The following is a 25,892-nucleotide window of genomic DNA, read 5'->3' on the forward strand; positions in this document are numbered from 1 at the left end:
GGTTCCATATTAGGAGCTACCACCCAGGAAAATGATCTAGGCATCATAGTGGATAATACTTTAAAATCATCGGCTCAGTGTGCTGCAGCAGTCAAAAAAGCAAACAGAATGTTAGGAATTATTAGGAAGGGAATGGTTAATAAAACGGAAAATGTCATAATGCCTCTATATCGCTCCATGGCGAGACCGCACCTGGAATACCGTGTCCAATTCTGGTCGCCGCATCTCAAAAAAGATATAGTTGCGAAGGAGAAGGTACAGAGAAGGGCGACCAAAATGATAAAGGGGTTGGAACAGCTCCCCTATGAGGAAAGGCTGAAGAGGTTAGGGCTGTTCAGCTTGGAGAAGAGACGGCTGAGGGGGATATGATAGAGGTCTTGAACGAGTAGATGTGAATCGGTTATTTACACTTTCGAATAATAGAAGGACTAGGGGGCATTCCATGAAGTTAGCAAGTAGCACATTTAAGACTAATCGGAGAAAATTCTTTTTCACTCAAGCACAATAAAGCTCTAGAATTTGTTGCCAGAGGATGTGGTTAGTGCAGTTAGTGTAGCTGGGTTCAAAAAAGGTTTGGATAAGTTCTTGGAGAAGTCCATTAACGGCTATTAATCAAATTTACTTAGGGAATAGCCACTGCTATTAATTGCATCAGTGGCATGGGATCCTCTTAGTGTTTGGGTAATTGCCAGGTTCTTGAGGCCTGGTTTGGCCTCTGATGGAAACAGGATGCTGGGCTTGATGGATCCTTGGTCTGACCCAGCATGGCAATTTCTTATGTTCTTTTTAGAGAAACTTATTCAAGGCCCTTAGGTCTAGGATGGGACAGAGTTGTCCTGTTTTCTTTTGAATCGGAAAGTATCGGGAGTAGAATCCCTGCGCCCTCTTTCCTGGGACAGGCTCGACTGGCTCTGGTCATTAAGAGGGAGGAGAGCTCTGCGAGAAATACTTTCTGATGCTCTACCGGTGCCTGATTGGGACTCAGGGTGTGGAATTTGGAGGGGTACTCAAAAGGTTCAATTTGTACTCTCCACTGGTTGGATGTTACAAGGGGCTACTTGTTCGCACAGAACTCTAATCTCCCCTGACTGCGGGATTCAACATCTTGGGTACAGTGGACATGATTATGTTCCCTACGATACAGTCAAAACCCCATCCCAGGAGTTGACTGGGACGACTGCTGGGGCTTTGGGACCCTCTGCTGCCTGGGATGGCTGCAAGGGGCCTGAGGAAGAGGTGGAAGATAGTATTTCCTCGGGCAGAAGAAAGGCCTTCTTTGACCTGATCTTAAAGACCTCCCAACAGAGAAGGGTGGCTCCTGAGTGCCAGTGGAGAGCTGCTGAAGTGTTGCCATGGTGTTCACACATTTGAGCCACCGCATTCTTCACTCTATCTCTGAAAAGTTTCTCTCTGGTGAATGACATGTCAGTAAGTCTGTCCTGCACCTCCTGTCTCAGATCAGACGCCCTCAGCCATGTGAGTCTGCAGGCACCAATTTCAGCTGCAGTGACACTCGATGCCACTTCAAAATCATAATAGGTCTCTCAGATATTGTGTTTTCCCGCACTCTAGGCCCTTTCACACCAGTGGCTAAAAGGTGTATTGCTGCTGCTGAGGCAGCTACTCAGCCACTCCCTGCACCTGTTTCAGAACATCCTGCATATAGTGGCTCAGGTAGAGCTGGTAGGTTGCTATGTGGGCAATGAGCATGACACCTTGAAACACCTTTCTCCTAAGAGCAACCATGGCCCTCTGATCCTTCTCTAGGGGTGCCAAGGAATGGGTCTGAGTGTGCTTAGCCTTCTTGAGAACAGATTCAACGATCACAGACTGGTGTGGTAGCTGACCCTTGTTGAATCAGAGAGCCTTTGGACAAGATTTATTTATTTATTTATTTATTTCAGATTTTTATATACCGGCATTCGAGACAGCAGTCACATCATGCTGGTTCACATAGAACAGGGGTGCATAGTAAACATAACTATAACAATATAACAAGATAAAACATCTGCCTTCCTGTTGACAGGAGAAACAGAGGGGGTTGTTCCCACATCCTCAACAGTAACTCTGCTTTATCGTTCTCAGCTTTATCTATAAGTTCTCACAAAGTTAGCTGTATCTATAAGTTCTCACGAAGTTAGCCCTGTTATTTGTTCGATGTAATTTCCAACTTTGGTTCTATGTAAACCGACGTGATATGTACCAGTACATGAACATCAGTATATAAAAGCCTTTAAATAAATAAATAACTCCACAAAGATCTCGAGCACTGGGACTACCACAATCTTCTTGGGAAGCTCCACAAACTGGAGAATGTCCAGCATTTTGTGTCGGGTATCCTCATCCATTTGCAACTGAAACTAGATGGTCTCAGCCATGTCACAGACAAATCCTGTGAAGGAGAGGTCTTCTGGAGGAGGCTTCCTTCTATTGGTGGGAGGAGACTGCTTTGAAAAGAGACCTCCAGTTGTCATAGGTGCCCTCATCCTCACTGCCTTATGGCGGGGACAGGGCACTGGGCATTCTGCTGCTGGCCAGCAGTATGGTACCAGCTCTGCTGGCCATAGGGGCTCAGGCCCCGTTGGCCAGTGTGGTCTCCAGATGAGCTTCCTCCTCTGAGGAGCTGTGAACCAGCACCGGATCATTCGGTGGTGTCTTCAATGCCCCACTGAGCATCGGTGCTGCCCTGGGAACAGATATCAGCTATGTCAGTAGGGCACCAATGAGTGTGTGCAGGGATTCCAACAGCAGCTCGAGGAGGGATGGTGCTGGTTCCACCATAGTCAGTGCCATGACACCCAGACTCCACATCACCTTCTCCATGCACCTCTCCTACTCAAAGATCGCTAATGCCAATACTGACTGAGATCCAGGAAATATGACCACATCCTCTTCAGGACTGGAGAGGAGGTTTAGTGGTGGTCAACAGAGCCAGCAGAGAGCGTTACTTACCCCAGGCATCACTGGAGGATTGGCAGTCACCACCACAGGGATGCTTTGGGGGCAGCAGTCCCAGGTGATGTCAGTGCTTCTTTGGTTCCCCTCTGTACTCGGATCGGTCCTTCCTCGGTGCAGAGGTTGACCCAAATCAAATGCCTTTGACCTGGGGGAGCCAGATGGTCTGTCTCCGGAGTCCCTGATGGCTATTGGCATCAATGGAACCAAAGACTCCCCCGATGTCAATGCCTCAGTGTCCATCAGTGTGGCTCCATAATGCCGATGGACTGGACTTCTTAGACCTGAAGAGTTGCGCCATCTTCTCAAGTCTGATCTTATGTCTTTTAGAGGTCATCGTGGTGTTCTTGCTACAAACCTGGACATAATGCGATGCCCCCAGGCAGAGGAGACATTGTTCATGGGGATCTGTGATCAACATATTCCTCGAACACTGGGGGCAAGGCTTAAAACTGGATGTGGAAATCTCAGCAACTTGATGACGGCGACCAAAGATGACTGGCAGGCACTGCCGCTTCGAAGGCCTCAGCAAAAGAAAACTTACCAAAACAGAGAAACCTGGCTAAGACGACTAAGGGGATACAGACTAAGAGACCCTGTGTCAATGACAGGAAAAAGTGAAAAAAAAAAACAACAACCCACGAAGAGAGAGAGAGAGAGACTCAATTACCACCCCCCCGACCATGAGGTTCCACAGAGGGAAAAAAAAAGACTCAGGGGACCCCATGTGGATGTGTGGTATAATGACATACTGGGCATGCTCAGAGAGGCTCAGTCAAAGTTCTAGAAAATTTGACATAAGTTTTCCGTGCCAGGTTCCATCTGATGATGTCACTCATGCGTGAGGACTGCCATCCTACTTGTCCTTGGAAAAAACAGTTGACACTTCCCTGTTCTCTTTTTTTCCTTGTGGCTTTCTTTCTTTTTTTTATTTTTGAATTATGCTCCCTGGCAGATTTCAACCAGGGACCCCCCTTGAGGTTTTAGTAGCAGATCAGGGCTCACACTTCTGGCTGTGACCAGTGGCCTGGCCCAGGGATCTGACCTGAAATCCACTGACAAGCTGCTGCACCAATTCAGTCCTACCATTTGCTAGAGGCAGAGAATACTGGATTCCTGCTGCTAGCACCACCTCTTAAGTAGTGGCTGTGATGTCACAGAGGAAAACAGTTTTGTCTGCCTTCATCTGCTGGTGAGGTGAAATAACCCACTTGTCATGGTTGGACTGGTGTCCAATTTTCTTTTGAACCCCACTATTTTAGTTGCCTTTACCACGTCTTCTGGCAAGAAATCCCATAGCTTGATTGTATGCCAAGTGAAAAAATACTTCCTATGATTTGTTTTAAATCTGCCGGTTTCTAGTTTCATGTACTGTCCCCTAGAGTCCTAGGGTTGTTTGAAAAGGTACATAACCATTCCCTATTTATCTGTTCAACTCTACTCAGTCTTATAAATTTCAATCATATCCCCTTCTCAGTCATTTCTTTTCCAAGGTAAAGAGCCCTAATCAGTTTAGCCTGTTTCCATAAAGACGCTTTTCAATCCCCTTTATCATTTTTTGTCACTCTTCTCTCAGAAAGCAACAGTGATAGCAATGTGTCAAGTAAATTCTATTTATTTAATTTGTAACAAAGAAAAAATGAAATCTTTTCATAGTAGAGATTAGAGACACAACCTGTGAATCAGTAGTCACATAAGGCTATTCAGATCCGCTTAGTATGACTGTTTTACATCACTGAATTTTTGAAACATTGTATAAACAAATAGTGATATTTACATTTGAAGATTTAAATGGTAAAAATTATGAATGTGGCTCTGAGATATGGGTCTCTACTAAGTTGATCACACAGGTACGGGGGGATTATCACTGTTATAGAGGTCTCACCCAATCCTATGTCACTGTGGGGCTGTGTATTTCTGACTGCTTGTAAGCAAGAGACTGCAGCATACCTACAAAAGAGCAGTAAGCCCTCCCAGTCTCCTCAAACATTAAGGAAGTCACTATTTGACACACATCTGCATTATGGCAAGGATCCTAATTTTAGCATGCCACTGCAAAAATACCTAACCAATTTACCACATTCGCCAATACAATTATCTTTGGCATCTAATATAAAATAAACTGTGTCAATCCCTTACCTGTAAGTGTGTCTGGCAAAAAGGCTGCAGGATTCCAGTTCTTCTCATTCATCATTTCTGATCCCCACAAACTTAGGAATTTGGAGCTATTCCAGTCTGGAGTGCTTCCAAAGCAGCTTGGATAAATATGATCTTGGAGAGAGGGATTGAACACTTGGTGCTTATTTGCATGATTCGGAACAGGAGCTGGTGGTAATGCCTGAAATAAAAAGTTGAGAATTCTCTTTAAACTGATATTCAGCAAAATTGCTTACCTTGTAATAGGTGTTATCCCAGGACAGCAGGATGTAGTCCTCACATATGGGTGACGTCATTGAACGGAGCCCAGGCGGGAAAACTTTCTGTCAAAGTTTCTAGAAACTTTTGACTGGCCCAGTGAGGCCACTGAGCATGCCCAGCATGCTATGATATTCTCTGCCACAGGTGTCTCTCTTCAGTCTAGTATGTAGCAAAAACTTTAGCAAAAAGAATAATAAAAATAGCAGGCCCAACTCCGCGTGGTGGCGGGTGGGTTCTGTGAGGACTACATCCTGCTGTCCTGGGATAACACCTATTACAAGGTAAGCAATTTTGCTTTATCCCAGGACAAGCAGGATGCTAGTCCTCACATATGGGTGAATAGCGAGCTAGAGGCTGAGTCATTGTGTAGTGCAATGTTTTTGTTGAATGAGTCAGCCGAAGATCACAGCAGTTTGGTTGTAGTAGGAGTTGGGTTTAAGCTGGAAACAAGTTCTTTAAGACAGATTGTCCATAGGCTGAATCTTGTCGTCCTTGCTTGTCCAAACAGTAATGAGCTGCAAATGTGTGAAGAGAACTCCATGTTGCTGCTTCACATATGTCAAGTATTGGCACTGAACGATAGTGTGCAACTGAAGTTGACATTGCCCTTACTGCATGTGCTTTAACTTGCCCTTGGAGAGGAAGGCCTGCTTTCTCATAGCAAAACTGTATGCAATCTGCTAACCAGTTGGATAGAGTATGTTTACCCACTGCTTTACCTAGTTTGTTTGGGTCATAGGAAACAAAGAGTTGATTGGATTTCCTATGAACTGCAGTGCGGTTTAAGTAGAAAGACAAAGTGCGCTTGCAATCTAAGGTGTGTAAGGCCCTTTCTCCTTGGTGAGCATGAGGCCTTGGAAAGAAAGTGGGTAAAACTATAGATTGGTTTAAGTGGAATTCCGTAACTACCTTAGGGAGGAATTTAGGATGAGTACGGAGAACCACTCTGTCATGTAAGAACTTAGTGTAGGGTTCATATGTGACTAGTGCTTGTAACTCACTAACCCTTCTAGCTGATGTAATGGCTATGAGGAAGATAGTTTTCCATGTAAGAAATTTCAGGTCACTGGAATCAATGGGTTCAAAGGGAGAACGCATGAGTCTAGATAGAACCAAATTTAGATCCCATTGAGTGACTGGGTGTCTAATTGGTGGTTTAAGAAGAATTAAACCTCTCATAAATCTTTTTACGAGAGGTTGTGTAGAAATAGGTGCATCTGATACCTGAGTATGGTAAGCTGAAATGGCACTTAAATGTACTCTCACAGATGAAGTCTGTAGACCAGATTCTGAAAGATGGTACAAGTAGTCCAATAAAGTCTTTGTGGGGCAAGTGAAAGGATCGATGTCTTTTTGCCTGCACCACAAAGTGTATCTCTTCCATTTGGAAGCATAGTTCTTCCTTGTGGAAGGTTTACGTGAAGCTATAAGAACTTGGGATATGTTAGATGAAAGATTGAGTGGTTGTAAGATCAAGCTTTCAACATCCAAGCTGTCAGTGATAGGGATTGAAGGTTGGGATGGCACAACAGACCCTAATCCTGAGTTATGAGAGTGGGAGCTACTCCCAGGCGAATGGGATCCTTGACTGAGAGGTCTAGAAGTGTGGGAAACCATACTTGTCGAGGCCAATATGGGGCTATGAGTATCATTGTCCCCCTGTCCTGTTGTAGCTTCACCAGAGTTTTGGTTATGAGTGGTATCGGAGGATACGCATATAAGAGGCCTGAGTTCCAAGGGCGGGCAAAGGCGTCCTTGGATGGCTTGTTGTTCAGGTTGTATAGGCAATAGTAGTTGTCCACTTTGTGATTCAGAGGTGATGCAAAGAGGTCTACTGTCGGCTGTCCCCAAAGTTGAAATATCCTGGTCACTATTGTGGGATCCAGGGACCATTCGTGTGGTCTGAATTGACGGCTGAGTCTGTCCGCCACTACATTGTGAATGCCTGCTAGGTAAGTGGCCTTGAGAAACATGGAGTTGTTCAAGGCCCAACCCCATATCTGAGCTGCCTCATGACAAAGGAGGTACGAGCCTGTCCCTCCCTGTTTGTTGATGTACCACATGGCTACTGTGTTGTCTGTTTGGATCAGCACAGTCTTGTTTGAAAGGCAGTCCTTGAAGGCATGTAGAGCATAACGTATAGCTCGAAGTTCCAGGAAATTGATTTGAAATGTGGCTTCGAGCTTTGTCATTGTTCCTTGTGTTTGGAGATTCCCTATGTGAGCTCCCCAACCCAAGGTGGATGCATCTGTAGTCAGAGTTATTTGTGGGACTGGTTGTTGAAAGGGTTGGCCCTTGCACAGATTTGTCCTTGTTCACCCACCATAGTAGAGAAGAGCGTAGTTGGTGGGTTACTTGAATTGGAGAATAAAGTGGTTGAATGGCTTGGATCCATTGTGATCTTAAAGTCTATTGAGTTACCCTCATGGCTAGTCTTGCCATAGGAGTGACATGAACTGTGGATGCCATGTGGCCTAGTAATGTGAGAAACTGATGAGCTGTTGCTTGTTTCTTGGAGTGAATCGAGCTTGCCAGTAGAGACAGTGTGTTTGCTCGATATTCTGGTAGAAATGCCTTTGAAAGGTTGGTGTTTAAATCCGCTCCTATGAATTGTAGGAGATGGTTTGGAGTTAGATGTGACTTTGGATAATTGATGAGAAATCCCATGGAGTGCAGTAGAGCAATGGTTTTGTTGAGAGACTGTATTGTTCCTTGTTGAGATTGGCTTCTGATGAGCCAATCGTCTAGATATGGGAAAACATGTATACCTTGCTTGTGCAGGTGTGCTGTTATTACTGCCAGACATTTGGTGAACACTCTGGGAGCAGAAGCTAGTCCGAATGACAGTACTCTGTATTGGTAATGTTGAAGGCCCACCTTGAAGCGCAGATACTTGCGATGAGGAGGGTATATTGGTATATGGGCGTAAGCATCTTGAAGATCCAGAGAACAGAGCCAATCTCCTGTTTGAAGAAGTGGTAGCATTGTGCCTAGCGAAACCATCCTGAACCTTTCTTTCTTTAGAAATTTGTTGATATTTCTGAGGTCTAGGATGGGACGCAGGCCTCCAGTTTTCTTTGGAATGAGGAAATATCTGGAGTAGAATCCTCTGCCCTGCTGAGACCTGGGCACTGGTTGAATGGCCCTGGCTGTCAGAAGGGTGGATAATTCTATTTGTAATTGAATTATGTGGGAATTTTGTTGTGGGTAGGAAGTTGGTGGGAATTCTGGAGGAATTGAGAGAAAATTTAGTTTGTAACCGTGAGCTACAATGGAAAGTACCCACTGGTCTGTGGTTATGTTTTCCCAATTTGAATGGAAATAGGAAATCCTTCCTCCCACTGGTATGTGTTGTTTGGGGTTTTGGAGGGTGGGTCTGATCTCTGGATTTGTGTTCAAAAACCCGTAGCTGGACCAGTCTGTGGAGGAGGCTGAGTACGGGCTGGTCTTTGTTGTCTGGCCTGAGAGCGCTGGGTAGGCCTAGAAGGTCTAGTTCTGGTAGGCTGATTATAGTACCTTCTTGGCCTGTAATATGGACGTCTAGGTTCCCTACGGGGAAAATGTCTAGGGGCCTGGGTGGTTTGTTCTTGAGGTATTTGTGATAGCTGTCTTAAGGTCTCCGTATGATCCTTAAGTTGTTGGACAGCATCCTGTACCTTCTCTCCAAACAAGTTATCTCCACGGCATGGCAGATCTACTAGCTTGTCCTGCACTTCAGGCCTGAGATCTGATGCCTTCAACCAGGCCCATCTTCTTGCTGTAATGCCAGCTGCTGCTGTTCTTGAGGCTGTGTCAAAATTGTCATAAGCAGCCCTTACCTCATGTTTCCCAGCCTCTAGGCCTTTGGTGATAATGGATTGTGCAGATTCTTGGAATTGCTCTGGGAGAGAATTTGTGAAGTGCTCTATTTGCTTCCAGAGATCCCTTTGATACTGTGTCATATACAGTTGATAAGCAGAGATTCTGGAAGATAAAAGTGCACTTTGGTACACTTTTTTGCCCAAAGAGTCCAGAAAGCGATGATCCTTTCCTGGGGGAGCTGAGGAATGTGGACGTACCCTTTTAGATTTTTTCTGCGCAGATTCCACTACCACAGATTGATGTGGTAACTGTGTCTTTTGAAAACCTGGTGCCTGTTGCACTAGGTAAGTGGTATCTACACGTTTGTTCACAGCTGGAACCGTGCAAGGGTGTTCCCATACTCGTTGTTGCAAATCCAATAGGACTTCGTGGATGGGAATAGCCAAAACTTGTTTTGGTGGGTCCACAAATTGTAGCACCTCCAGGGTGTGTTGTCTCAAATCTTCTTCTGATGAGAGTTTAAATGGTATTGTATCAGCCATTTCTTGGACAAAACTTTATTTATTTAACAGTTTTTTATACCGACCTTCATAGTAAATTACCATATCGGATCGGTTTACAATTTAACAATGGGAAAAAAAAGGGAAAAAACTAGAGTATAAAATTCACGTAAACGAAAAGATAACAATAAGTAGGAATAAGTCAAAGTTACAATCAACAGGGGGAGAGAACTTGGAAGCTTGCAACAAGCTGGAAAGAAGATAGGCCGGTAAAAGAAATTTTACCATAGAGTGTACAAGTTAAAAACTTAAGGACGGTGCTTTAACCTGAATCTTGAAAAGGATAAAGGATAAAGGATAAAGTTTCAGGTTAAAGGTGCTTTAACCTGAAACTTGAAAAGGATAAGTCCTCAGGCAGTGATCTTTTCCTTTCTTCAGGAGGTGATGGTTCGGACTTGAACTCCTCAGAAGAAGTATCTGACCCTGGGTCATCCCAAGAATCTTCTTCATCTGGCTGTTGATAGGGAGTTCTTGGGATTTTCCTTGTAAAAACACCCGATGGCCCGGGTAAAGGGTCATCGATAGAAATTGTGGGAGGAGTTACTTCCATGGCTTTCTGAGGAGCTGTGTCGACAACTTTCTGATATTTTTTCAAAAGTCGTTGAAAAAGTGCCAATTCATGAGTATCAATATTGTCCTGCTCTGTTATTGTCGAGGGAAGGATGGGTGTCCTCGATGAAGTTGTCGAGGGTGGTGCCCTTGGTGTCGATTCCGTTGACGGTGGTAACATCGAAGGTAAGGGTATTGATGAAATCGCTGGAATTTGAGCGTATATCGACGTCGATGACGTTATGATCTTCGGTGTCGACGTCGAGTCTGTGTGTACCGTCGGGGTCAAGAATGGCCCCGGCATCGGTGTGCCCACCGGCATCGGCAAATTTGCCGGCATCGATGTGGAAATCATCGGCATCGACAATGAAGTCGGCATTGTAAATTGTTCCTTGAAAGCCTGAGAAATCGCTTGTCGGATGAAATCGGACAATTCTGGCCGCACAACCGTTGGAAGCAGAGCGCTTGCGGGCGGTGGCGCAGGCTGAAGTACCAGTTCCTGAGACGTAGTTTGCATGGGATCTGGTGTCATCAAAGGAGTCGAGGTAGGCCGAGGCGTTGAAGACTCCGACGTTTCTTGGATTCTAGGCCGCTTTGCTGTCGAGGGCTGCTGGGAAGCAGTGTCAGACAACGGGGGGCTTCTGTGTCGATGTCGATGTTTTGACTTTGATTTTTCAGACGACTTTGTTGACGTCGAAGACGAGGAAGGAGAAGAATGATCTCCCGATGGTCCCGGGCGAGGTTTTTTAAGTATTACTCACTTAGTCGCTCCAGCCGGAGACGACCTTGACGACTGCGACGGGGAAGGTATAAGTTGCAGGCTGAACAAATATTCCATTTTTTCAAGCCTGGTTTTCCTCGATTTCGGCGTCATTTCTGCACATTGCGGACAATTTTGTACGTCATGTTTGTCACCCAAACACATCACACATTCGGTGTGCGGGTCTGTGAGTGACATTTTCCTAGTACAAACAGGACATTTTTTAAATCCTGTCGACATTTTTTTTATCGAATGACGGCTGTCGATTCAACTGAGGTGAATTTTCCTACTCTCCGAAAAAGAAATCTAAGACTGGGTTACTTACCGGCCGGTAAGGAGAGACCCCGAGAGATTTTTTGTGAGAGAGAATATCACTTTTAGACTAAATAGTCACGAGAAGGTTGAGAAAACTCAATGGCTCCGGATCCGCGATGCTGGCTGCAGCGCGGAAAAAACGAAGACTAAAGAGAGACACCTGTGGCAGAGAATATCATAGCATGCTGGGCATGCTCAGTGGCCTCACTGGGCCAGTCAAAAGTTTCTAGAAACTTTGACAGAAAGTTTTCCCGCCTGGGCTCCGTTCAATGACGTCACCCATATGTGAGGACTAGCATCCTGCTTGTCCTGGGATAACAGTATTTACAGATGCATGTCAGAAATGGTCATATTTAATAAACAGTGTTTGCAAAAGTATTCGACTTCCTAAAAAGTCAGATTTCTGTGAATTACAAATGACACTTACATAAATTGTTCCAGACAGTATGTTTATTGCAAACCAGTATGCTCTTAAAGTAAATTTTCAAAGTCACAATTCATTATTTACTGCATTTTTTGTAAAATAAAATTGCTGTTCAATCATATGTCATAATGGCTTGTATACTATCCCTTAATGTGAAAGATCTCAATTCCCACAGGAAGCGCTTTTTATTACGAAAGGAGCTAACTACTCAAAAAGTCTCTATTGCTTTTTTACAGGAGCCCCATCTCTGCAGAAGGCATGAGCATCTACTCTCTTTTAAAGAGTTCCCCATAAATACCTAGTGGCTAGTGGCAAGAATACTTGCTATGCGGGAACTGGTATACTTATTTCTTTTTCTCTTGTTTATGAGTTGGTAGCTCAAATTTTAGATCCAGGAGGCTGATTTGTGTTCATTAAAATTAAAATTTCCTGAGGTCTCTCATAGGGGACTTTGTCACATGCCTTCTGAAAATCCAGATACAATATATGAATTGTTCTCAAACCAATCCTTGGGACCCACTTAGTCAGTCTGGTTTTCAGGATTTCAACAATGGGTATGTATGCAATAGCTTTGTATGAGCTGCCTTCATTGATGCTAATCTATCTCATGCATATTCATTGTGGATATCCTGAAAATCAGACTGGCCAAGTATGTCTCAAAGACCGGGTTGAGAACCACTGAATTATTTTGATTATCTCACCCTTATGCAGATGTTGATTAACACCTTTAAAAAAATCTAGCGGATTGGCAAAGCAAAACTTCCCTTTGACAAATATATGTTGGCTCTTCCCCATTAAGGCATGTCTGTCTATTTTATTTAAAATTTCTTTTATTCTGCAGCTTCCAAAAAATGTGTTCAGTCTTGATTACATGCAGAACAATCATAAATCATAACATACTATCATATAAAAGTAACATTAAACATACAGTTAACACATTAAAACATCAGTTAAACAGTAAGAGCACGACCTCACCCATAAATCTCTTTAAAAAGCATCAATCTGTTTTCTAAAACATTTAGCCTCCTGACCCTCCCTCAGCTTTACAGACAACATGATCCAATGTATAACCGCAGGATAAGACAAAGCTCTTGATAGAGTCTGCTCCAATATAAAATCACTAGCTGACACTATCTGCTACAAGCGGGTCTATCCATATGGCTAGTGATTTTAAATATAGCTTCTACAATTTTGCCTGGCACCAGTCATGTTCAACTATCTACTAGGGATGTGAATCGTTTTTCAACGATTAAAATTATCGTCCGATAATGTTTATATCGTCTTAAATCGTTATAGAACACGATACAATAGAAATTCTAACGATTTATCGTTAAAAATCGTTAAATCGTGTTAGTGCGCACTAAATCGAGTTAGTGCGCACTAACTCGATTTAGTGCGCACTAACTGAAAATGATACAAATAAACACTTTCCAGGTCACTGAAGGTCAGTTAGGAATGAATATGTGTTCCTATTGGCTGGCTGCCCTCTTATCTATTGATGTTACCAAGGTTACCACTGAGGTGATGGTTGGGGGGGATGGGAAATGGAACTGGAAACTAACGAACACCAACAGAAAATGAAACAAAGTGTTCACACTTCCCAGGTCAGTAAAGGTCACTTAGGAATGAATATGTATGTATGTATTCCTATTGGCTGGCTGTGCTCTTATCTATTGATGTTACCAATATGGTTGGGGGGATGTGAAATGGAAACAGTTGGAAGCTTGACAAAAAAAGTAATGTAATGATCAGCACTCACGTGACTAGAACTTGTTTGTTTATTATTTTTGTTAGCAGGCACCTGAAATGCTAGTGCATGTTGAATTTGCCAATCACTGTGCATTTTAGAAAGGTGGTCCTGGCTGGAACTGTACACAGTTCAAATATATGTAATTGATTGTTGGTAAGTGTATTTTTTAAGTAGCCACACTGGCACCAGTATGTTTACTTTTCCTCCTACTTAACTCACTAGCTCAGCTTTGTAAGAAGGGCTTCTCTGCTTGTGTGTTGTTTTTGTTTGGTGTGAGGAGAGCAGAAACATCAGATCTTTATTCAATCTACTACAGTCATCTCTTACAGTGCCCTATCCCTATTAATACCAGGAGTGTTGTGATCTTCCTGCACACAGTGCCCTAACCCTGATACCAGTCTGAGACAGCTCCCTCCCTGCATTACTAGTGAGAGGCTGGCTTCGCAGACAGGGGGGAGCTGCCTGACCCTCACTCCTGACTTCCCCCATGTCCCAGCTAGTGAATGGTGTGTGGGTGAGGGGGGGGGGGGGGGAGGATGGTGAAGTCTGAGACAGCTCCCTCCCTGCATTACTAGTGAGAGGCTGGCTTCACAGACAGGGGGGAGCTGCCTGACCCTCACTCCTGACTTCCCCCATGTCCCAGCTAGTGAATGGTGTGTGGGTGAGGGGGGGGGGGGGGGGAGGATGGTGAAGTCTGAGACAGCTCCCTCCCTGCATTACTAGTGAGAGGCTGGCTTCACAGACAGGGGGGAGCTGCCTGTCCCTCACTCCTGACTTCCCCCATGTCCCAGCTAGTGAATGGTGTGTGGGTGAGGGGGGGGGGGGTGGATGGTGAAGTCTGAGACAGCTCCCTCCCTGCATTACTAGTGAGAGGCTGGCTTCACAGACAGGGGGGAGCTGCCTGACCCTCACTCCTGACTTCCCCCATGTCCCAGCTAGTGAATGGTGTGTGGGTAAGGGGGGGGGAGGATGGTGAAGTCTGAGACAGCTCCCTCCCTGCATTACTAGTGAGAGGCTGGCTTCACAGACAGGGGGGAGCTGCCTGACCCTCACTCCTCCGGGGTATTGTGATCTTCCTGCACACAGTGCCCTATCCCTGATACCAGGGGTGTTGTGATCTTCCTGCATGCAGTGCCCTATCCCTATTAATACCAGGAGTGTTGTGATCTTCCTGCATGCAGTGCCCTATCCCTATTAATACCAGGAGTGTTGTGATCTTCCTGCATGCAGTGCCCTATCTCTGATACCGGGATGTGTGCAAGAAGATTACAACACCCCCGGTATCAGGAATAGGGCACTGTGTGCAGGAAGATCACAACACCCCCAGTATCAGGAATAGGGCACTGTGTGCAGGAAGATCACAACACCCCTGGTATTAGGGATAGGGCACTGTGTGCAGGAAGATCACAACACTCCTGGTATTAATAGGGATAGGGCACTGTGTGCAGGAAGATCACAATACCCCTGGTATCAGGGTTAGGGCACAAGTTCTAGTCACATTGACTGATCACATTACTTGTTTTGTCAAGCTACCAACTGTTTCCATTTCCCATCCCCCATATACTGTCAGTAGGAAACTTGGTAACATGAATAAATAAGAGGGCAGCCAATAGGAATACATATTCATTCCTAAACTGACCTTAACTGACCTGAAAAGTGTCAAATTGTATCATTTTCAGTTAGTGCGCACTAACTCCCAGTTAGTGCGCACTAACTCCCAGTTAGTGCGCACTAACTCCCAGTTAGTGCGCACTAACTCCCGTTAGTGCGCACTAACTCGATTTAGTGCGCACTAATCGGAAAAAACGATTTTTAACGATTTTTTAACTAAAAAATCGTGCCTAAGACGATTTTCTTGCCCTGCCACACGATTTCTATCGTTAAGACGATATGGAAAACGATTCACATCCCTACTATCTACAGTTTCCCCAGATTACCACTGAGCCCTTTTTAAAATTTGGTGTTTCACTGTGGCTGTTTTAAATGGTATGTTACAATTACTAACAGGTATGTAATTTCATATCTGAGTTCTTATAGAACTCTGGGCTGAATACTACCCAGTTCTGGTGACTTGGTACTCTTCAGTTTGTCAATTTGCTCTGTTACTTCTTCCATTTTCCCAGTGATTTGCTTCAGTTCCTCAGAATTATCAGCATCAAAGAACATTGCTGGTGTGTGTGTGTGTGTCTCCTACATCCTCCTTAGTACAGACAGAAACAAAGAATTCATTTAGCTTTTCTGCTATGGCTTGTTCCTCCATGAGTGCCCCATTTACCCCTTAGTCATCTTGTAGTCCAACTAACTCCCTCACATGCCTCTTGATTTTAATGTACTTGAAAAAAAATTTTTTTTTTAGTAGTTTTTGCCTCTATGCCAAGCTTAGTTTCAAATTCTCTCTTGATCTGCCTTACTAATGTTTTACATTTAATTTGGCAGTGCTTATGTTCTTTCCTATTTTCCTCATTTAGCTCTGCTTTCCTTTTTATAAAAGATGTCTTTTTGGTTTCAATTTTCTTCCAACTTATCATTTTAACATGCCAGCAGTCATCTAGTGGCTGATATTCAGTCGCAGAGTGGCTAGTTAAGTTAGCCAGATACACCTATCTGGCTAACTTAACCAGGATATTCAGCAGCGCAGCAGCACTAAATATACCCAACTATCAAAGTTATCCAGATAAGTATATCTGGCTGACTTTAGGACAGTCCTACAGCAAGACCAGAGTTAGTCGCATAAATTATGCGGCTAACTCTGCTCCTCTCAGAATCATCGCCAGCCACCCCCAATTTATGTGGCTAGAATGTAGCTGCACATAATGATGAATTGCTGGTTTTGCCATTTAGACATAACTTTTCAGTTATCCGTCTAAATGGCTTTTAAATATCGACCTCATGGTCTTCTTTTGACCTTTTTTCATGCATGAAATACATTTTATCTGGGTTTTCGATATGGTATTTTTAAATAATGCCTATTCTTCATGCATACCTTTAAGCTTTCTAACCACTCCTTTTAGTTTTTTCCAACTGAATTTCCACATTTTATCAGTCTCCTTTTTTAAAGTTAAATGCTTCTGTAATAAATTTACTTAATAATCTCACTCCAGTGATTACATCCAATCTGATTGCATTATGAATATTCCTAAGCAGTCCCTCACTGTTAACCCTTGTAGCATGCCCTACATGCCACTGAGGAACAGATCTAAAATAGTTCCACTTTTTGTTGGTTCCAGGACTAGCTGCTTCATGAAGCATATATGGCATCTACAAACTTCACTTCCCTAGTATGTCCTGCTGAGATATTCACCAAGTCAATACTGAGGATACTGAAAAGCTTCCATTATAATTGTGTTGTCAGTTTTATTTGCCTTTCTAATTTCTGTTAACATTTCACTATGATTCTTCATCCGAGTCAGATGGACGTAGTATACACCTGTTGCAATGCTCTTCCCCATCAGACATGGATTTTCTGTTCATAAAGTTTCCACAGTACATTTTTTCTGCAAGACTTTTATCCTGCTCAGTACTGTTCTCTTGACCAACTAGCCTGACAGCCAAAAAACAAAACCCAGCCATAAATTCAGGGAGTTTTTGGGAATCCAACTAGAAGCTGTTCCACAATTACAGAAAAAATTATAGTGCAAATATAAACCATAATAATAAAACCAGCCATGCTAATATTCCACTAGTGGGGCTGTGATAGTGAAATAAAAACTATTTTATTGTATATTTGTAAAATCAAGTATATTAATAAAAAAAAATGTGTATCTCTGAAGAGTGCACATTTACAAAGTATGGGATGAGGATGAAAGGGGGTAGACTCAGAAGTAATCAAAGGAAATATTTATTTATAGAAAGGGTGGTGGATGCATAACAGACTCCCAGTGAAGATGGTGGAGATAAGAAAGCAGAGTTCCTTACCTGTAACAGGTGTTCTCTCAGGACAGCAGGATGTAGTCCTCACATGTTGGTGACGTCACTGGACAGAGCCCTATCACGGAAAACTTTTCTGTCAAAGTTTCTAGAACTTTTGACTGGCACACTGAGCATGCCAAGCATGCCATAATCCCTGTAGCCACAGGGGTCTCTCTTCAGTCTCGGTTGTAGCAAAAGGTACGAGCGAAAAAATAAAATAATAAAACGTTTCGGACCAACTCCACGGGGTGGCGGGTGTGTATCGTGAGGACTACATCCTGCTGTCCTGGGAGAACATCTGTTACAGGTAAGCAACTCTGCTTTCTCCCAGGACAAGCAGGATGGTAGTCCTCACATGTGGGTGATTAGCAAGCTACAGGCTGACTCATATTTAATTTGGACCAACAGCGTACAACTAGTGCAACAGGCACAACAACAGGTGTACTGTTGGGGAAAAATGAGGCAGCCTGAAAAACACTGCAGATGGATGTGGAAGGAGTTGGGATTATACTGGAAATAACTTCTTCAAGACGGATTGGCCAAAGGCAGAGTTCGGACGTCCTTCCTTGTCCAGGCAGTAATGTGCTGCAAATGTGTGAAGAGAGTTCTATGCTGCAGCTTTACAGATGTAAGCAATCGGTACTGAACGATAGTGTGCTACTGACATTGCCATGGCTCTTACTGAGTGCGCCTTCACTCATCCCTGGAGAGGAAGGCCTGCTTTCTCATAGCAGAATTCAATACAGTCTGCTAGCCAATTGGAGAGAGTTTGTTTGCCCACTGCAACTCCTGGTTTGTTCTTATCGAAAGAAACAAAGAGTTGGGTGGATTTCCTATGGCTGAAGTGCGATCTAGGTAAAATGCAAGTGCATGTTTACAGTCCAAGGTGTGTAAAACCCTCTCGCCCTGGGGAGAGTGGGGCCTTGGGAAAAATGTGGGCAAGACTATAGACTGATTCAAGTGGAAGTAAGTAACCACCTTGAGAAGGAATTTAGGGTGAGTACGAAGGACCACTCGGTCATGAAGGAACCTTGTAAAGGGTGAGTATGTGACAAGTGCTTGTAACTCACTAACCCTTCGAGCAGATGTAATGGCTACTAGGAAGAGCATTTTCCATGTAAGAAATTTAACATCACAGGAGTGCAAAGGCTCAAACAGGGAGCGCATGAGTTGTAAGTACTACATTTAGGTCCCATTCAGTGACTATTGGGTGTAGAGGGGGCTTAAGTTGTAATAGGCTCCTCATGAACCTACTCACAAGCGGTTGCACTGTTACCGGGGCATCCCCAACTCCTTTGTGGTACGCCGAGATGGCACTCAGGTGCACCCTCACCAAAGAAGTTTGGAGACCAGAATCTGAAAGGTGCCAGAGATAGTCTAATAGAAATGGAGTAGGGCAGGAAAAAGGGTCGATACCTTTTTGCGTGCACCATATGGTAAATCTATTCCACTTAGAACAATAGGATTTTCGTGTGGAAGGCTTTCGTGAGGCTACAAGCACTTGAGAGATCAGTTGAAAGGTTGAGCAGTTGCAGAATCAAGCTTTCAACATCCAGGCTGTGAGGGACAGAGTCTGAAGGTTTGGATGGCATAACATGCCTTGGTTCTGAGTTTTGAGAGTGGGTGCTGTGCCCAGGCGAATGGGTTCTTTGATCGAGAGGTCGAGAAGCATGGGAAACCATACTTGTCGAGGCCAATACGGGGCTATGAGTATCATTGACCCTTTGTCCTGTTGTAGCTTCACAAGAGTTTTGGCTATCAGCGGTATCGGGGGATACACGTATAGGAGGCCTGTGTTCCAGGGGTTAGCGAAGGCGTCCATAGCTAACTTGTTTTGTTGCCTGTGCAGGGAGCAGAATCTGTCCACTTTGTGATTCAGTTCGGATGCAAAGAGGTCTGTTAATGGTTGACCCCAGCGTTGGAAGATTCTGGTCGTTACCACAGGATCCAGAGATCACTCGTGGGATGGAACTGTCGGCTCAGCCGATCTGCTACTACGTTCTGTATACCTGGCAGGGAAGTGGCCCAGAGATACATAGAGTGTGCTAGGGCCCAGGCCCAGATCTGTGTGGCTTCTTGGCAGAGGAGAAAAGAGCCTGTACCTCCCTATTTGTTCAACCACCACATTACAACTGTGTTGTCTGTTTGTATGAGAACAGTCTTGTGTGAAAGGCAGTCCTTGAACACATATAGAGCATAACGTATAGCTCGAAGCTCTAGGAAGTTGATCTGAAACGTTGCTTTGAACGGTGTCCAAGTACCTTGAGTTTGAAGATGGTTCACATGAGCTCCACAATCCAAGTTGGATGTGTCTGTGGTTAAAGTTACTTGCAGAACTGGTTGCTGAAAGGGTAGACCTGTTAGAAAGTTGGCTTTGTTCGTCCACCAGAGAAGTGATAAACATAACTGGTGGGTTACTTGAATCTGGGATGAAAGCGGTTGACTGGCTTGGAGCCACTGAGATTTCAAAGTCCATTGAGATATTCCCATGGCCAGCCTGGCTACAGGAGTGACATGGACCGTGGAAGCCATGTGGCCCAGCAACATTAGGAATTGATGGGCTGAGGCTGTTACTTTTGTCCGCAGAGACGAAGCTAGGTTGGAGATTGTGACTGCGTGGTCGTTGGGCAGGAAGGCCTTTGAGACTGTGGTGTCCAAATCTGCTTCGATGAAAGTAAGGAGGTGAGATGGAGTCAGGTGGGATTTTGGTAATTGATGAGAAATCCCAAAGAGTGCAGCAGATTAATAGTGAGCTGGAGAGCATCGAGAGCTCCTTGCTTGAATTGGCTCTTGATGAGCCAGTCATCCAGGTAAGGAAATACGTGTATGCTTTTCTTGCGTAGATGGGCCGCAGCCACTGCTAGGCACTTTGTAAATACACAGGGTGCTGAGGCAAGTCTGAAAGGCAGGACCCGGTACTGAAAGTGTTGATGTCCCACAAGGAAACGCAGGCACTTGCGATGATGTGGGAATATTGGAATGTGAGCGTAAGCTTCTTGAAGATCTAGAGAACAGAGCAAATCTCCTTTTTGCAGAAGGGGAAGCATGGTGCCCAAGGACACCATCCTGAATTTTTCTTTTTGTAGAAATCTGTTGAGATTGCGGAGGTCCGATGGGGCGGAGGCCACCTGATTTCTTTGGAAAGAGAAAATAGCGAGAGTAGAACCCTCTACTCTGCTGTGCCCGGGGGACAGGTTCCACAGCCTTGGCGCCCAGAAGGGTGGGCAGTTCTGACTCTAGAAGACTTGTGAGATCTTTTTGCATCCACAGAGGATTGAGTGGTGAGTCCAGGAGTACCATGAGGAAGTTTAGATGGTATCCCTGGGTTATGAAAGATATAACCCATTGGTCTGTGGCAATGTTGAGCCAGTTGGTTATGAAGTGGTGAATTTGACTCCTACTGGCAAATCTGGATGGATTTGTGGAGTAGATGCTGTTCTTTGGATAGATCTCAAAATTCAGAGGCTTGGCCTATTTGCGGTGGTGGCTGAGGCCTGGATGTCTTGGGCTGTCGAGGATGTGCTGAGATGGCCTGGTTGGCCTCACATGAGATGTAGGTGGGTAGTATCTGTGTGGGCGATAAAATGATTTTCTAGGGTCCCTTCTGGTGGATCTCCTTGCAGAGGAAGGGGCCTCGGAAGTAACTGTAGAAAATTGCCGCAGGGTCTCATTGAGGTCTTTTAGTTGAGCCACTGCATCTTGTATCTTGTCTCCGAATAGGTTTTCACCGGTACATGGCAAATCAGCAAGTTTGTCTTGGACTTCAGGTCTCAAGAAAGATGCTTTCAGCCAGGCCCACCTCCTGGCGCTGACTCCCGTTGCTGACAAACAAGAAGCTGTTTCAAAGCAGCATGAACCTCATGTTTCCCAGCCTCAAGGCCTTTCTATAGTATGGCGTTGAGACCATCTTGCTGTTGTTGGGGAAGAGATTCGGCTATTCCCTGAACTTGCTTCCAGAGATTCCTTTGATACTGTGTCATGTAAAGTTGGTATGCAGCTATGTGTGACACTAGCATAGAGCCCTGAAATATCTTGTGACCCAAAATATCAAGGAATTTTTGGTCTTTGCCAGAAGGTATTGAAGAGTGAGGTCACAGTCTTCTGGCCTTCTTCTGTGCAGACTCAACCACCACCGATTGATGGGGTAGTTGTGGCTTTTGGAATCCAGGAATATGTTGGACCAGATAAGTTGCATCTGTCCTCTTATTCACTGGCTGGACAGTATAAGGATGCTCCCAGAGACGATGCTGGAGATACACTAGCACCTCGTGGACAGAGATAGCCATAACTTCTTTCAGAGCATCAAGAAATTGGAGATCTTCCAATGTTTTATGGCGTGTGTCCTCCTCTGTAATCAGGTCAAAGGGGATTGTCTCTGACATCTCCCTTACAAAATTAGCAAAGGAGAGATCTTCTGGGGGAGATTTTCTCCTTTCTTCCGGAGGAGATGGTTCTGATAAGATGTCCTCTGTGGATGTGTCGGTGTCAACATCTTCCCATGTGTCAGAAAAGGTCTAAAGTCGAAATCCTGTGGGAGGGAAGAAGGTTGGTACTGTTGGACGTGTTGGCACCGATGGATCCTTCGATGGCCTTGATGGAAGATGCGGTGGTACCGATGTGGGTTTCGGCGGCACCTAAGGCATCGAGGGGAAATGTGGGCCTCTCGGTCCCGAGAGTCCTGATGGACCAGGCATCGGTTCCGGCCTCAGTAGAATCGGTGTTGAAAGGGGACTGGAGTCCGTGTCTTCGTCCTCTGAGGATCCCGGAATGGGAATCAGGACTTTCAGAGACTTTACGGGTTGCTTTGGCATCGGTGGCCCAGGCTGTGTCGGAAGGGCACCAATGAGTGCATCCAATCTGGTTAGCAACGGTGTAAATACTGATGGCTTCGGTGTCTGTGTGGGGGCCAGCATCAATGGCTGTAAGTTTCGGAAAGCATCGAGCACTGCCTAGCGGATGAAACCGTCCAGTTCCTCCCTGAAAGCTGGTATAGATATCGCAGCTACAGGGGGAGGCAAGCTAGGTGCTACTGGCACCTCCACGGGGACTTGTGGGGGCTCAGTAACCGGCACCGATATCGGTGATCGCCTTGGTTTTTCAGGTGGAGAGGGTGTTAAAGGCTTCTCTACCCGTGTCCTCTTCACAAGCGGCTCGATAGCCATCGAGGCCAATGCGGTATCTGTGCTGGCACTGGGTGTAGACTTACGTCGGTGCCGGTGTCAGTGCTTCCCTTGGTGCTCGGTCTGGTCTTTCTCCAGCACAGAGGAAGATGATACAGATGCCTTAGACGGAGTCAGTGATGGATGGTCACCGCTGCCCTGATGCTCCCAGCAAAGTTTGATGACTAATTTCTTCGCACTTGTAATGATTGGGTGGAACTTTTTAATGAAGTAATCTTCAAGTTTTTTCCGTGAGGAAAATTGTGTGAGAATTCTCACAGAGCTCCTAACCATGAGGCAAACTGCAGCGTGGAAAAAAAAAAAGACTGAAGGGAGACAGACCCCTGTGGCTACAAGAATTATGGCATGCTGGGCATGCTCAGTGTGCCAGTCAAAAGTTCTAGAAACTTTGACAGAAAAGTTTTCTGTGATAGGGCTCCGTTCAGTGATGTCACCCACATGTGAGAACTACCATCCTGCTTGTCCTGTGAGAATATATGAATTCAAAAAAGCATGGGACAAGCACAGGTGATATCTGAGGGAATGGTAGAGCTAACAGAGCTAAGCAGTTGGTGTGGATCTGCAGACTAGACAGGCTGGTCTGTGTTTCTATGAACAGATGGTATAAAAACAGGTTTAAAAAGAGATAGAAACATAAAAAGTACTCGAAAACCTTTTTTGAGTACTTTATGCTAATTCAGATGAAGAAGCAGGTAAGATACCACAGATACAATATTCTGCAAAAGGTTATATCCTATTTTAGTGAAAAAAAAAAAGAATAACTGACAGACAAGGTAGCATAATTTGCTCAATGCAACTCAGCATGTCCTCCAAGGCTTACCTTATTATGTGCAAAGGGAGAAGCTGTATACAAGGTAGGATGGATAAGAGGGCGAGGCAAGTGAGGAATAGTATGCAATGGTAGATGTCCATGGATATGAGGATAAAGGTGAAGTGCAGGGTGTGCAGGTTTTTCTGGGTTCATAAACTGATGGCCAGCTGGAAGACGTCCAGCTGCAAGTGCTGATGGAGTCAGACCTGAAGCCTCTTGCTTGCAGACATGACATTCACATGTATTTGGACTTTGTTCAGCCTATAAATCAAATAAGTTGAAATTCTCAATTTATTTTCTTAATGTGTCACTTTGTCAAAGATCATAATTTATTCCATAATTAAAAAATTTACATAAAATCAACTGCATAACTAATAAGAACTTATTGCTGTCCAAAGAGAAATATTAAAAGTATCAGATACAAACAAGCCTTTCCATGAAAATACCTATACACATACACGCATTTATTTAAACAAAGGAAACCATTTCTAAATAAAAATATATGGGAGTCAAAGCATTCTTTTATAATGGCCTTTGTAGCTGTAATGCCTGTAAAGCTGTTTCATAATCAAAACAAGTAATTGTTTTATTTGTTAAAGAACAGGAAGGAGTGCTGGAGGTAATAGTGGAATGCAGGAGACAATCCTTTTTTGGATGCTGTCATGGAAACTTAAGTGCCACACTAAAGATGGCTGCATCTCAGTTTTATGTGCCAATCATTTATTTTTTAAATTTCTATTCCACTTGTTCCACAGTGGATTACAATAAAAACATGCATGTAAGGTTTACTGGAATTCTGTTTGGATTAGAAGATTCCACAAAAAAGCCAAGTCGTCATAATTTTGTACAAGCTGTAGTAAAGATTTTTGCTGTTGCATTATAGGACTTAAGACTCCCAACTATTAAGGTGGTATGAATCTAGATTCATGGAACTAGGGCAAGAAACTTGATCCAAGAACTGCTCTGAGACCTAGAGGTCAACAAAGCAGAAGTGGCTCCTGATAATTCCCAGGAGCCTATGCTCTACTTGGGACTATATGAGAGAAGGAAGAAAGAAAAAAAAGACAATTTTGGAGGTTTTGCATGATGACACTGCTGAGAGTCAGTTGAATGAGAATACAACAATTAAAGAGAGTACAGGGATGGAAAAATAAATTTAAAAAGGGCTGTACCTGCTGACTGGGATAAGATGGTGGTGGACTGCCCATCATGGCTTCCTCCCTCCTTAATATCCTTTTTCCTTGAGTAATTTCTTCCTTTTGAACCCCTGATTGCTCACCACTGCTCTCTCCATCTGCTTCTTCATCATCTGCTTCAGAAGAACTACTGCTAGTGCTGCTTACCTGAGGAGACTGAAAATGAAAAAAAAAAATATCCCCTAAATGACAATTATTACATAAATATGTTAATTTTACCTAATAGAAAAATACTGCAAATCAAAGAGGTTATTTACTAAAGGTTTTCTCCCTTTTTGTGTTTATAAGAGAAATGTTTGGTAAATAGTGCCCCGAATTTTAAAAACTTACCTCATCTTTCAAGGCCATGTTTTCACCACCACCATTCAATTCATTGTGGATTCCATTCATGTTGGCTACCACCTCAGCATCCTCATAATTATTTAGTGGATATATATCAGCAAATTTTGCTGATAAAGGCGCAACATCATCATCATCACTACCACTAGAAAAGAGAAGTTCTTAATTATTATATCAGTTAAACAGAAATATATATTATGCAAACAAAAGCAGAGATAGAACATCACAGGTACAACAGTGATCATAATGCAAATTCTTTTGTCGTAATTTGTAGAATTTTATTTTATGGTTAGAGGGTTGCATTCTTTTAAAAATTTTAAACTCCAAATTCTCTCCCTCAGTTTTCTCTTCTCTTCGCCACCTAACCAGTCACATATCTGGTATCTGGTTGCTCAGTAGGAGATGCACCAGGCTACAGTATCATGTTCTCCCTATGGCCCTCTCAGGACCACTTCAAAGCATCAGAGGCTGCACTAAATGTATCATATAAAAGTCTCATTATTAATATGTATACTACATGATATACATAATTTTCCCTTAAAAAGTGTTCAAAGTAACCATGAAAATGTAGTACTAAAGCTTCACAGTTTCAAAATAAAAACACTCACAAAGTTGGTGCAGAGCCATTGTCTGTAAGGATGAGTCTGTGACGTTTCTGAATGGTAATGGGGGAACTGGGACCTGACCCTGAACTTGCTGAGGACATACTAGGAGGGCGGATTTCAGACAGATAATCAGGAGCTGATTCAACTTGCAGTGGTAACTGGTTAATGTGGATGTCGTCCGTGATTGGCGAGTCCATGATGCCACATGTGAGAATGTGTGAAAGGCTGCAGTCATCACAAGTACACCTGCTCCGGGATTAAACAACAACTGAATCACAAAGATCTTCTCACCAAAATCATGCCCACTCTATAAAAACAAG

At 44.0% G+C, this 25,892-nt stretch overlaps 1 protein-coding gene across 7 annotated transcripts in view; it reads right to left on the bottom strand.

Moving 5' to 3' along the window:
- The window catches only part of FAM193A (family with sequence similarity 193 member A), a 391,927-nt gene that overhangs the window by 106,362 nt on the left and 259,673 nt on the right, over positions 1 to 25,892 (bottom strand). For 5 of the 7 annotated variants that reach the window (XM_029592130.1, XM_029592147.1, XM_029592169.1 and 2 more), the window contains exons 11-15: positions 25,576 to 25,821; positions 24,959 to 25,112; positions 24,605 to 24,784; positions 23,442 to 23,693; positions 5,095 to 5,293 (exon numbers count right to left, since the gene is read on the bottom strand). In XM_029592130.1, the coding sequence (XP_029447990.1) occupies positions 5,095 to 5,293; positions 23,442 to 23,693; positions 24,605 to 24,784; positions 24,959 to 25,112; positions 25,576 to 25,821 (1,031 nt within the window). The remainder of the gene's footprint in view (positions 1 to 5,094; positions 5,294 to 23,441; positions 23,694 to 24,604; positions 24,785 to 24,958; positions 25,113 to 25,575; positions 25,822 to 25,892) is intronic. The other 2 variants (XM_029592139.1, XM_029592150.1) reach the window with 1 other exon arrangement.

Source organism: Rhinatrema bivittatum, chromosome 1 (genome assembly GCF_901001135.1).
Source record: "Rhinatrema bivittatum chromosome 1, aRhiBiv1.1, whole genome shotgun sequence".
In the NCBI taxonomy this organism is placed as follows: domain Eukaryota; kingdom Metazoa; phylum Chordata; class Amphibia; order Gymnophiona; family Rhinatrematidae; genus Rhinatrema; species Rhinatrema bivittatum.